General features: G+C 34.3%; 1 protein-coding gene across 2 annotated transcripts in view; it reads right to left on the minus strand.

The window, feature by feature from the left end:
- Nucleotides 1-14223, minus strand: part of Syt14 (Synaptotagmin 14) — an 86781-nt gene that overhangs the window by 11913 nt on the left and 60645 nt on the right. For both annotated transcript variants that reach the window (XM_068388813.1, XM_068388812.1), the window contains exons 3-8: nucleotides 12932-13231; nucleotides 11846-12120; nucleotides 11391-11546; nucleotides 10027-10135; nucleotides 7552-7709; nucleotides 1746-1906 (exon numbers count right to left, since the gene is read on the minus strand). In XM_068388813.1, the coding sequence (XP_068244914.1) occupies nucleotides 1746-1906; nucleotides 7552-7709; nucleotides 10027-10135; nucleotides 11391-11546; nucleotides 11846-12120; nucleotides 12932-13231 (1159 nt within the window). The remainder of the gene's footprint in view (nucleotides 1-1745; nucleotides 1907-7551; nucleotides 7710-10026; nucleotides 10136-11390; nucleotides 11547-11845; nucleotides 12121-12931; nucleotides 13232-14223) is intronic.

A 14223-nucleotide genomic window follows, 5' to 3' on the forward strand; every position in this document is an offset into this window, starting at 1 on the left:
TGTAACTTACTAGTGAAAGCAATTACCAAATATATATAAAATGACAGTATCGTGATTATTTCCTTTCCTCACTGGGATATTTTCCATGTTGGAGCCCTTGGGCTTAGAGCATCCTGCTTTCCTGCTTCTCCCACTAATAATAATAATAATAATAATAATAATAATAATAATAATAATAATCTCCTCTATAAACTAAATATTTCTTTTCGGTCACGCGCAGCTCTCCCCGTCCCTTGGTTACGGGGGAGAGGGCGTAGTCATACTTAGAAGTTAGTTTATAAATATTTGATTAGATGTTTTGACCTAGAATTGATCTAGAAATATTTGGCATAAGTACATCTTCATCCAGAGACATAGACTAGAAGACTGCAACTACTCTTATGGCTAGTGCAAATAGAGTTACACTCAGCACACTACCCTGAGGAACTCCCTCTTCCAGACATTTCCTTTCTGACAAATCTATCTTCATATGTTCTATCGTTTTTTTTAACCTTGCACTATACCATAGCGATTTGGTTTTAGAGGCAATCCGTAATTAAGATCCAGAACACATATGGTACTGATAACTTGCTAAGCATTCAAATGATGATTTCTTTAGCCACCATTGTCTAACTTTCTCTGACACTTGTAACAGATCTTAGGGGTCTGAACTATTGTGAGTGACACTGTGTTACTGTTTCCAGTGAGTGAGTTTTAGGTTTAGTAAAATTAAATATAAAGACTTTCACAGTTCAACTGTAATACCTTGAAAAATTATAAAAAAACAGAAGATTACATTACTCACAAAAATTAACTTAAAAAATCAGATAGAAAATTATAATTAATCGTAAAACTGAAGGACTATTTGACTGGTTTGTGAGAGGAGTGAAGGGCAGAGAAAAATAAACTTAGGTATAGTTGTACGAGTCATTATATATGTTAATTTACGTATAAATTTCAAATCGATGAAAGTAGTGAAAAGTGCTGGTGAAATCTTTTGAAATATCTGTGTATCGAACACTCTTAAGTCTGACTATACTTTGGAATCTCTCTAGACAAGGCATCAAGAGTAAAAATAAAGTTTGGTATAGTTGCAAGTCATCATATCCATGTTAGCATTAAGAAAAATTTCAAATTGGTGATAGTAGAGAGAAGTGATAACAGCTGGTGAAATTTTTAGAAATTTATGTGTATCGAACACTCAACTCTGACTATACTCTGAGTAATAATAAATTTGGGTATAGTTGTAAGTCATCATGTCAATGTTAAAGTAATAACTAAAAATATTAAATCGTTGAAATTAGAGAGAAGTGACCACTGCTGGTAAAATCATTTGAAATATCTGTGTATGGAACACACTCCACTCTGACTATAATTTGGAATCTCTCTAGACTAAGTATAAATAATAAACATAAAGTTGAGTATAGTTGTAAGTCATCATATCCATGTTAGTAATAACTAAAAATATTAAATCGGTGAAAGTAGAGAGAAGTGACCACAGCTGGTGAAATCTTTTTCTGTGTATCAAACACTATACTTTGGAATCTCTCTAGACAAGGTATAAAGAGTAAATGATAAGAAGGTTTGTGCAAACAACGTCCATTAGCTTTCGAAAAAAACCAAAACGTACTCAAAAAGCCAAAATGTGCTTTGATCAGCGTGTGCTATAAGAAAATGTACAGCCACATGCAATGTGCTAGTCAAGAATTTGAATAGATAAATGGAAAAAAAGATATATACCGTAATGGTTCGGGTTAATGTCTGACCTGAAATGTGATCCCTTGATGACCTCGACAGCCAGCCTCCCTGTGGTTCCGTTGTAGGTCAGGCCTACGAGCAGCTCCGGAACCCCGCTGTGGACCGAGTGTGTGGACCCCGTGGAATCGCTTCGGGTTAAACTGCAGACTTCACTCCGGCTCTCGGAACGCTGGAAGATAAAAATCATTTTTTTTTTTTATTCAAGTTCTGTATATGATTAAATTTATTCTACTGTTATTTATTATTATTATTATTACTCATTGCTAAGCTACAACCCTAGTTGGAAAAGCAGGATGGTATAAGCCCAGGGGCCCCAACAGGGAAAATAGCCTAGTGAGGAAAGGAAGCAAGGAAAAATAGGCTAAGTCAAGATTATAGATAAAAATAATTTATTTTTTTATGAAAGTTCTGTATATGATTAAATTTATTCTACTGTTATTTATTATTATTATTATTATTATTATTATTATTATTATTATTATCATTATTATTATTATCACTCCTTGCTAAGCTACAACCCTAGTTGGAAAAGCAGGATGGTATAAGCCCAGGGGCCCCAACAGGGAAAATAGCCTAGTGAGGAAAGGAACCAAGGAAAAATAAAATATTTTAAGAACAGTATCACCAAGATAAATATTTCCTATATAAACTACAAAAACTTTTACAAAACAAGAGGAAGAAAAATTATATAGAATAGTGTTCCCGAGTGTACCCTCAAGCAAGAGAACTCTAACTCAAGATAGATAAGAATCATTTATTTTTTAATGAAAGTTCTGAATATGATTAAATTTATCCTAATGTTATTTTCATCAGTTTTTTTAAACTAGTTTTTTTTTTTATTCTATGGATATTCGCCTGAGGTTTCCAAAGTTTACACGAGGTACTGGAATGTAGCTTAAATTATGTTTCTGATTAGTTTCTTGCAGAGAAGAAAACATAAAGCATATATATACACACACACACACACAGTCATGTAACAAGGCACAGTTTATAGGGGATATACATCTATAATTGGGCTTATGATTAGCTATTATTTCTATTAGTATTATTACTATTAGCTAAGCTACAACACTAGTTCGAAAAGTAGGATGCTATAAGCCCAAGGGCTCCGATAGGGAAAAATAGCCCAGAAAGGAAAGGAAATAAACTACACGAGAAAGTAATGGACAATTGAAAAAAAATATTTTAAGAACAGTAATAACATTAAAATATATTTATCATATATAAACTATAAAAAGAGACTTATGTCAGCCTGTTCAACATATAAACATTTGCTGCAAGATTGAACTTTTGAAGTTCAACCGATTTAACTACCCGATTAGGAAGATCATTCCACAACTTGCTTCTGGAATACTGCATAGTATTGAGCTTCATTTTGGAGAAGGCATGACTATTAGACTTAATTGCTTACCTAGTATTAGGAATAGGATGGTACTGTAAGGGAAGATGTGAATGTAAAGGATGGTGAGAATTATGAAAAATCTTATGCAACATGCATAATGAACAAATTGAACGACGGTGTCAGAGATTGACAATATCTAGATCAGGAATAAAAAACAATTTGTAGACCGTAAGTTCCTGAACAATAAATTAAAATGAGAATCAGCAGTTGAACACCAGACAAGAGAACAATACTCGAAACAAGGTAGAATGAAAGAATTAAGACATTTCTTCAGAATAGATTGATCACCGAAAATCTTAAAAGATTTTCTCCATAAGCCAATTTCTTGTGCATTTGAAGAACACTGACTTAAACTGTTTCTCATAAGTAAATTTGTTGTTGAGAATCACACCTAAATTTTTAAAAGAGTCATACGAAGTTAAAGAAACATTATCAATGCTGAGATAGGGAAGTTGAGGAGCCACTGTCCTTGACCTACTCACAATCATACTTTGAGTTTTGTTATGATTCAACTTCATATCCCATAATTTGCACCATGCACTAATATTAGCTAGATCTCTATTAAGGGACTCAGCAAGCCACAGATCTACATTCGGGAGATGGAACTACTGCAGAGAGTAGCATCATCTGCATAAGCAACGAGTTTGTTTTCTAAGTCAAGCCACATGTCATGTGTATATAATATGAAAATTAATGGGCTAATAATACTATCCCGAGGATAAATGTATTTGCTGCGTACTGTACATGAAGAGATTTTGGTTAAATTTGGGGTCTTTAATTCATATTTTATATATAATCACCATAACCTTTAGAGCCTAAATATCATAAGAAAAATATCATTATTGGAATTATGAATTTGTGATGCAATGAAATAAACTACCATGAAATTAAGTTTCAGCAATCACACACTTCCTCAAATTTGAATAGAACCCGAATGTCTCTACTTTTTTGTGAAAAGATGACAGCGCAAGTTCCTTGTTCCATTCATGTGAATGACTCTATCCAATTGGAAAAGGGTGATAGATAGGTTGATACTATTGGAACTATGAATTTGTGATGCAATGAAATAAACTACCGTGAAATTAAGTTTCAGCAATCACACACTTCATCAAATTTGAATAGAATCAGTGTTTCTACTTCTTGTCAAAAGATGGCAGCGCACGTCCCTTGTTCCATTCATGTGAATGATTCTATCTAATTGAAAAAGGGTGATAGATAGGTTGATACTTACGTGGGAATATGTGTGGCAGGTATAGATTATATTCAGTTTCCAAACAAGTAGGGTATTTTGGGCTATTTTAAACCAAAATGACGTCATGGAAGGTTCCAGAATGCAAGGATTATAGAGCTCTAGACATTGCTTATTTTCTTAGCCAATAGATGGCCTTAGTAGTAAAGTACTAAATTGCTAATTATCTCCATCATTCACTCATTATGATTTTTATTACTTCATTTCTGTTGTTATTTGGGCACAAAACTGCTATAAAACAGGCGCAAGTAACTTGATGTTCTTGTACAACTTAATTCTTAAGAAATCGCAAATTTCATAATAAATATCACAGAAATATTTCCTCAGCAAACAATCGTTAGTTCAATTACATTTGGGGGTCGGGGGGGGGGGAGGGTGTCACCAGACAATCAATTAATTACACAGTAATCTGATCTCATTTTCAATTACCTTTATATGAAACCAAAAGATAATTAATATGTTTCATGGACTCACATGTATAATTAGTAAAAATACGTAGAATAACAATATTGTTACATTCCGAAAGGTATAATAAACGCAACCCCCCCCCCCCCCTAGCTCCCTCCCTTACATCGTAACGAGTTTTACTTTACCGCCAATAGATGGCATCAGAGGCACCTTATCCCAACTAATATAGTCAATTATTTGAGTATTTGACGACCACGTGTGTCAAAAAACTGTGGTAGGAAGGAAGAGGCTAGAGGGATGGTAGTTGATAAATTGTCCAACGATTGTTTCCTTATTAGGAATGGATATTTTTATCAGGAAATGGTGTGAATTTTTCATATGCTATCGGATGCAAGATGAGTTTACTTATAAAGGTGTTAAGTATTGCCAATCTTCATCAGAACACATGGATATTAAGTCATGTCTCTGTACAAGTGACCAAAGTAACAATTACTGGCATAGTTAAAGTTGGTGGGACGAGTTTGGGACAGCGCTGCCAAATGGAATTTCCTTGAATGGAGAACATCATTATTCATTACAGATTCAAATCACTTAAGAAGTAATAGTTATATGCCAGAAGCTGCATGACTATGGTGTAATTTGACGCTCTTATAATCAGCGTAATAAAGAGACAAATCGACTAATGAAAAAGAAAATTGTCATATTTCTGTGTCTTCGCCAATGTCTGACTGTGTTACGTCATCCACCTGCGAATTTGTTAGTCAATAAGGGCGTTTCAGAGTGTAAATCACTTATAAAATAAACCTTATCATCATTTCCTTAGTAAATGTATGCATGTCAGTAAAGCGCTTTCTTGGTTCATTATAGGTTGAAGGAATCCAGTAAATGTGTGTGTGTGTGTATATATATATATATATATATATATATATATATATATATATATATATATATATATATATATATATATATATATCAGTTATACGGCCACAGCCAATCGTAAATATAAAAAAGCTGATTAAGAGAGAGAGAGAGAGAGAGAGAGAGAGAGAGAGAGAGAGAGAGAGAGAGAGAGTGTGTGTGTGTCAATGATAGGCTAATCGTAAATAAGAAAATAACCTGACTGAAAGACTGGAGAGAGAGAGAGAGAGAGAGAGAGAGAGAGAGAGAGAGAGAGAGAGAGAGAGAGAGAGAGAGAGAGAGAGGCCACCTACAAGACAAGGATGCTGATGATCTCTGCAAATGAATCAGAAAAAACAGTATACCTATAACAAGAAGAGCCAATGTGGATGTTGAACTAGGCTATTAAACGTATATGACAATTATTTGTCGACATTTTTATTAGTACGAATATTGATCATGATGTTTTTAAGGAATTTTGTGCTAGGCATTGAAGATGATAGTTTGGAGAGACGGAAATGTAAGCATACAAGATTACTATGTCTCTGGGATTAATGAGAATATGAATTATTATGTCTCCAGGATTAATGAGTATTTGAATTATTATGTCTCCAGGATTAATGAGTATTTGAATTATTATGTCTCCAGGATTAATGAGAATATGAATTATTATGTCTCCAGGATTAATGAGAATATGAATTATTATGTCTCCAGGATTAATGAGAATATGAATTATTATGTCTTCAGGATTAATGAGAATATGAATTATTATGTCTCCAGGATTAATGAGAATATGAATTATTATGTCTCCAGGATTAATAAGAATATAAATAAAGTTTTGCTCTATACAAAAGATTGTTTAAAGGGAAGGGCTTCTTCAGTAACGATACCAAAGTTATTTTAAATTATTGCCACCAATTCACAAGACACAAGAAAGGTTTCCCTTTTTCACATTTTTGGATTCAATGAAAAGGTTAACCAAAATGATAGGTTTTAGGATGTCAATAAAGGTTGATCCAGATTTATTTTCAAGGTATGAAAAAGGTTTTCCAAATAAAGGTTAGGCTGGTCTAAACAGTCAAATGTTTGTCCTTATTTCTATCGGCCACAGGTTCGAGTCCTTGGCCGGGCAGAAATATTTGTTATTAAAGAAATTTCCCTAAGCGTTTGAGATCCTAAGGCAGCGTGAATTTGATTTTAAGGGGTATTTGTAACATTTAAAAAATTATATATATATATATATATATATATATATATATATATATATATATATATATATATATATATATATATATATATATATATATATATATATATATATATATGTATATGTATATATACAGTATATATATATATATATATATATATATATATATATACAGTATATATATATATATATATATATATATATATATATATATATATATATATATATATATATATGAATATGTATTACTAACATTCGTGATTTCAATCAATGTAAATATCAACTACAATAGCATATAATATCAATGCTTCTATATAAATATGTATATATATATATATTTATATATATATATATATATATATATATATATATATATACCTCATACTTGGGATCGAACCCTAGCCCCTTCAAATGAAAGGCCAGGTCGCTTCCAGACATGCCACTAGGGGCTAGGGTTCGATCCCAAGTATGAGGTAGAAATTTATTTCTGTTTGAGCACGAAATTGTGTTGATTTTCATCCATATAATTTATATATATATATATATATATATATATATATATATATATATATATATATATATATATATATATATATATAAACATTAACGCACCTACAATACATCGAATAAAAAACCCCATTGACTACTCACAGCTAAGTTGGCCCTAGGTTCGAGTGTGAGCCAGAAGGTATTGCCCTGTGTCAGGTTTATGGAAGCGAAGGGCATAATGACCTCGCCCACCATCTTCTCTCTGCGCATGCGCTCACAGCCGTACAGACGTAGACGCACGCCCAGTTGCTGAACGTCTTCTGTAATGGAAAAAAGAGGTGGTATTATTATTATTATTATTATTATTATTATTATTACTTGCTAAGCTACTACCCTAGTTGGAGACGTAGGTTGCTTTAAGCCATAATGCTCCAACAGAGAAAAATAGCCCAGTGAGGAAAGGAAATAGATAGAGTAGTCCCAATGTTTTGAGGTATTTGAGAAAATATTATTATTATTATTATTATTATTATTATTATTCCCAGCTAAGCTACTGTCCTTATTGGAGAAGCCGGATGTTATAAGCTCTAAGGCTCCAACAGGGAAAATAGCCAAGGGAGGAAAGGAAATAAGTAATTAAATAAACTACAAGAGATGCAATGAACAAATAAAATAAGATATTTTAAGAACGGTAACAACATTAAAATAAATCTTTTATATATAAACTATAAAAACTTCAAAAAAAGAAGAGGAAGAGAATCAACATAGAATAGTGTGCCCGAATGTACCCTCAAGCAAGAGACATTAAAGGTACCCTGACACTTGCACGAATTTGTGGCACGCATTGTCACGACTCGTCGTGAACTCGTCGTGAACTGGAGTGAACTCGTCGTGAACCTGTCGTGACATCGTGGCATGTCGTGACGAGAATTTTGAAATGTTCAAAATTTTGGTCACGACAAAATTTCGTGAACGCAGCGTGAACTATGCGCGAACTGTTCGTGAACTCGTCGGGACGATGCGGGAAGTGCGCAAACTATGCTAAAACTATGCATGAACTCGTCGTGCCAGTTCGTGTCAATATGGACAGGTGAGCTGTGATTCTGAGGTAATTTTTATTTCTTTTTATTTTCTAGTTCGTGCCACAAAATGTCACGACTTGCCACGACAAATTCGTGGCAAAAAGTCGTGCAAGTGTCAGCCTGGTAAGTTGATTAAAGCACTCATGGGTAAGATGGTCCAAGGTTACATAATGCATTTCAAAGTTAACCCAATGGGTAATAGATTAACTATAATGGTTAATTAGATAACTCATGGGGTGCTTAGCTACCTCGTCCAGTTGTAGATTAGCTAAAAGTTAAGGTTTGTGCTAATGTACTTTGGGTAAATGTGAAATTATTCATGTAGAAGGTGTTTTCATTTGTAAAAACTATTTGTTACTAATTGTATTTTTTGGTTTATGTAAATTATTGCTAGGTTTTACCTTTGTACTTAGCTTTTGTTCATTTATTTAAATTAAAGATAATTTATGTAAATTAAAGATAATTTATGTAAATTAAAGATAGAGTGGGCTGTCTAGCAAGACTAACAGCTCCTTTTGACCACTTTATGTCAAAAAAATGTTTTGAATTTGAATTTGAATTTCACATGTCTTTTACAATATGAGTTTTACTATAAGGGGAACACAATTATTTCATGAGATACTACCGCTAGAGAGTAATAGGGTCCTTTGACTGGCCAGACAGTACTACATTGGATCCTTCTCTCTGGTTACGGTTCACTTTCACTTTGCCTACACATACACCGAATAGGCTGGCATATTCTTTGCAGATTCTCCTCTGTCCTCACACACCTTGCAACACTGATCACCAAACAATTCTTCTTCACCCTAGTGGTTAATTACTGTACTCTAATTGTTCAGTGGCTACTTTCCTCTTGGTAAAGGTAGAAGAGACTCTTTAGCTATGGTGAGCAGCTCTTCTAGGAGAAGGACACTCCAAACTCAAACCATTGTTCTCTAGTCTTGGATAGTGCCATAGTCTCTGTACCATGGTCTTCCACTGTCTTGGGTTAGAGTTCTCTTGCTTGAGGGTACACTCGGGCACACTATTCAGTCTGGTTTCTCTTTCTCTTGTTTCGTTTAAGTTTTTATAGTTTATATAGGAAATATTTATTTAGATGATGTTACTGTTCTTAAAATATTTTATTTTTCCTTATTTCCTTTCCTCACTAGGCTATTTTCCCCGTTGGGGCCCCTGGGCTTATAGCATCCTGCTTTTCCAACTAGGGTTGTAGCTTAGCAATTAATAATAATAATAATAATAACAATAATAATAATAATAATAATAATAATAATATTACAATGTTGGTATGTGTAAAACTATGTCATAGGGTACAGGGTTAACTATAATCATCTATCTCAAGATATATATATATATATATATATATATATATATATATATATATATATATATATATATATATATATATATATATATATATATATATAATAATAATAATAATAATATCAACAACATTTAAAAATGATAATAACAGTACTTAACAACAATATCAATACTAATAAAATCAACAAAATTAATGAAAACAACAACAAGAACAACACCTTAGCTAGCTCACCTGGATTGACTTTGGTGAAGACGAAAGCTTCGTTGAACTGCGGGTTCTCCCCGGGTCTGATTCGGGTCTTGTGTTTTTGTTTGCGTCCGGGTAACAGCAGAACCCGCACCTGAAGAGAAGACCAGAAGAGAGAGGAATGAATGGAAAGTGTACTGAATAATTCACGCAGGGAAACAAGAATGAATAATTCACGCAGGGTTCATCATCACGGTGACCATAAATAATTGGTGATGGTGGGAGACTTTAGCCTGATTGCTCACAACAAACCCACCTAGTATGGGTGGCTCTGTTTTGATGCTCATGACGATACAATAGCTGTGATACAATAGTCGTAATATTAATTTTCAAAATCTGTAATTGCATTACAGACCTCAAGAATATATATATATATATATATATATATATATATATATATATATATATATATATATATATATATACCTACAGCTGAACACAGGAATTCCTGGCAAACCTCCCTCCGAGAAAAAGCACCCTGTCACACCCTTACTGCATGGTGAGTTCCTGTTTGTAGGCCCGCCTACCTCAGCTACCAACTGCGACTGGGAGCACTTCCTCAGAGCGAGGTGTGCCAGCAATTCCTCTATCCAACTGTAAATTATAAATTCAAGCAAGATGCATACAAAGAGTTATAGAGAAAGGTAATCAATATTCATCACAAAAAGAACAATTAAACTAGACTTGAATCTACTGATTTTTGCTCTTTTTACTTCTAGTCAGTTTGCATTAGTCCCTCTTCCCCCGGCTGTCCAGGATTTATTACTTGAAATATGTATCAATCGTTTCATTTAACCGATTTCTCTAACTGCTGCTAATGACCAAGCAGGTAGACTTATAGGCTCCCCTAAACCTCCCATCCCTAGCTCACAAGAATGGTGAAGTTATAGACACTATTAGAAGCTATCAAGCTTAAGCCTGTCTCGAACCCCAGTCCAGAAAATCACCCATCCCTAGCTCACAAGGGCGGTGAAGTTACAGACGCTACAAGAAACTATCGAGCTTGAGCCTGTCTCGAACCAAGTTCAGCCGATCCCCCATCCCTAGCTCACATGAATGGAGAGGTTGCAGACGCTATAAGAAGCTATCGAGCTTGAGCCTGTCTCAAATCATAGTCCAACATATCATCCATCCCTAGCTCACAAGATTGGTGAAGTTACAGACACTACAAGAAACTATTGAGCTTGAGCCTGTCTTTAACTGTAGTCCAGTAGATCTCCCATACCTAGCTCACAAGAATGGCGAGGTTACAGTTACTACGAGAAAGTATCGAGCTTAAGCCTGTCTCAAACCGCAGTCCATCAAGGCAGGGACGTCTCCAATATGCTATTCACTATTGACTTCTTTACCTGGGTATTAGCGGCTCCTCCTCTCTCTTTCGTAGGCAAGTCCTTCGCCTGGAGAACGTGGACCGTCAGGGTCTTCGTTGGAAGGTCGTAGGCGAAGCCAGCCTCTATGGAACCGCACCTCGCTAGAAGGGCCTCCCCAGCTAGGCCATCCTCGCCCTGCAGGGATATTTTAGAGCGAACGTTTTATCAATGTATTGAAGGGAATGTATACTATTAAATATTCCTATAACTAAATACTTCAATGTAATGAAGCAAAATCAGGTCTGACAATGCTTTTGGTTTCAGTATGAAGATTGTACCAATGATAGTATAAAGTCAATGTTAATAAAATTGTTATAAAAAGACCGATCAGGTTTTAACAAATGCAAGAAATATTGACCACATATCTTTTTGTATCATAACTTTTAAAATCATATCATCCTATAACTTGGTCATAACACAGAAGCAACACCCACCGGCTGATATCCTTCATCGTAAGGAGACCTATTGGGCGACATCTGTCGGTAGGCCCTCGGGTCTCTGTGTCGCAGCGCCCGATGGGTTAGGAGGTCGTCGTCGCCGCTGGTGGTCGACCCCGACGAAGACGCCGACGAAGACGACACACCGACGCCGACGCCAACGGGATCCTCTTCACCTCCTCCTCCTCCTCCCCCGCCAACACCTGCTCGCCCCTTCTCGGCGAGCGAGATGAGGTCGCTCGTTGTGTCGCACGGGCAGCCATCCCCTCGACCTGGAAGTGGGTGATGGTGGGAGACTTGAAACTGATTGCTCACAGCAAACCAAACTAGTATGGTTGGTTTTGCTTTGATGCTCATAGGGTCATGCAGTATACGGTCACCAACCCATAAAAGATGATAACAAAGTATAGTCAATTTACGGTCGCCTATATTTTACTGAAATACAGCTGAGAACAGTACATTTTTACGGAGAATTTCCGATTAAAATAACGCTTTTTAAAACAGTTTTAAAATATCATATAAATTGTTATCATTATAATTTGCTGAGTTAAAATAACGTTAATTCCTTTCCCTGATGATGATATATTCAGACACTTCTCCTAACTAATAATAGAAATAATATATGTACATTGGTCTTATGCCATCTCACGCAGTCCTACCTATATTTAATGGGATAAATTACTCAAACGTATAAGATGATATAAAAATTCAAATTATCATAGGACCTTATATTAATCTCATGCCATCTCATAAAATCCTACTTATATTTAATGGGATAAATTACCCAAAGGCATAGGATGATATACAATATAAATCCTCATAGGATCCTACCTATACTTAATGGGATAAATTACTCAAATGCATAGGATGATATAAAACATAAATCCTCATAGGATCCTACCTATACTTAATGGGATAAATTACCCAAATAAAACATAAATCCTCATAGGATCCTACCTATACTTAATGGGATAAATTACCCAAATAAAACATAAATCCTCATAGGATCCTACCTATACTTAATGGGATAAATGACCCAAAGGCATAGGATGATATAAAACATAAATCCTCACAGGATCCTACCTGCCGAGACTGCCTCGTCGGGCGCAGAATACTGCGACGAGGATCGCGACGGCCCAAGCTGATGATAGTTGTGGTGATTGTAATTGTTGTAGGAATGGTATGTGGGGGCGTGAGTGGAATAGGTGACGTGGGCGTGATTGTGGGTTGGGTGATTGTGGTGGGCATGATTGGCGTGGTGGTGGTGATGGTGGCCGTTGTCTCGCAGGGCCGACGGGAAGCTCTTCGAAGTCGAGAGACGGTTGGTTATTTCCTCCTCGGAGTCGCTCGAACTGTCGCCATCGCCGTAATTGTAAGCCGCGCCTGCGATCGTAGAAAGAAAACAATTTTAAGTATTAAGTGATATACTTTGATGATAGAAAGTATCAATATAAGTAATAAGTGATATATTTTGATCATTGAAAGTATCAATATAAGTAATAAGTGATATATTTTGATGATAGAAAGTAACAATCTATATATTAAGTGATATATTTTGATAATTGAAAGTATCAATATAAGTATTAAGTGATATATTTTGATAATTGAAAGTAACAATATAAGTAATAAGTGATATATTTTGATCATTGAAAGTATCAACCTATGTATTAAGAGATATACTTAGATGATAGAAAGTATCAATCTAAGTATTAAGAGATATACTTTGATGATAAAAAGTACCAATCTAAGTATTAAGTGATATACTTTGATGATAAAAAGTATCAATCCAAATATTAAGTGATATATTTTGATGGTAGAAAGTAACAATCTATGTATTAAGTGATATAAATGATTTTGATCATTGAAAGTAGCAACCTATGTATAAAGAGATATATTTTGATAATTGAAAGTATCAATCTAAGTATTAAGTGATATACTTTGAGGATAAAAAGTATCTATCTAAGTATTCAGTGATGTATTTTGATAGAAAGTATATTAAGTGATATATTTTGATGATATAATGTATCAATCTAATTATTAAGTGAAATCGTAGAAGGAAAACAATTTTAAGTATTGTGCGATCTATCTCGAAGTCCTGGCGAATGATAAAATGAACAATGTCAGTATTAAGTGATTTATTTAATTCCTAGCTATGCTTGAATGAAGCAATCTCAGTATTAAGTGATTTACTTTGAAGTCCTGGCTATGATAAAATGATATATATATATATATATATGTATGTGTGTATATATATATATATATATATGTGTGTGTATATATATATATATATATATATATATATATATATATATATGTATGTGTGTATATATATATATATATATATATATATATATATATATATACATACATATATA

The sequence above is a fragment of the Palaemon carinicauda genome, chromosome 16 (assembly GCF_036898095.1).
Source record: "Palaemon carinicauda isolate YSFRI2023 chromosome 16, ASM3689809v2, whole genome shotgun sequence".
In the NCBI taxonomy this organism is placed as follows: domain Eukaryota; kingdom Metazoa; phylum Arthropoda; class Malacostraca; order Decapoda; family Palaemonidae; genus Palaemon; species Palaemon carinicauda.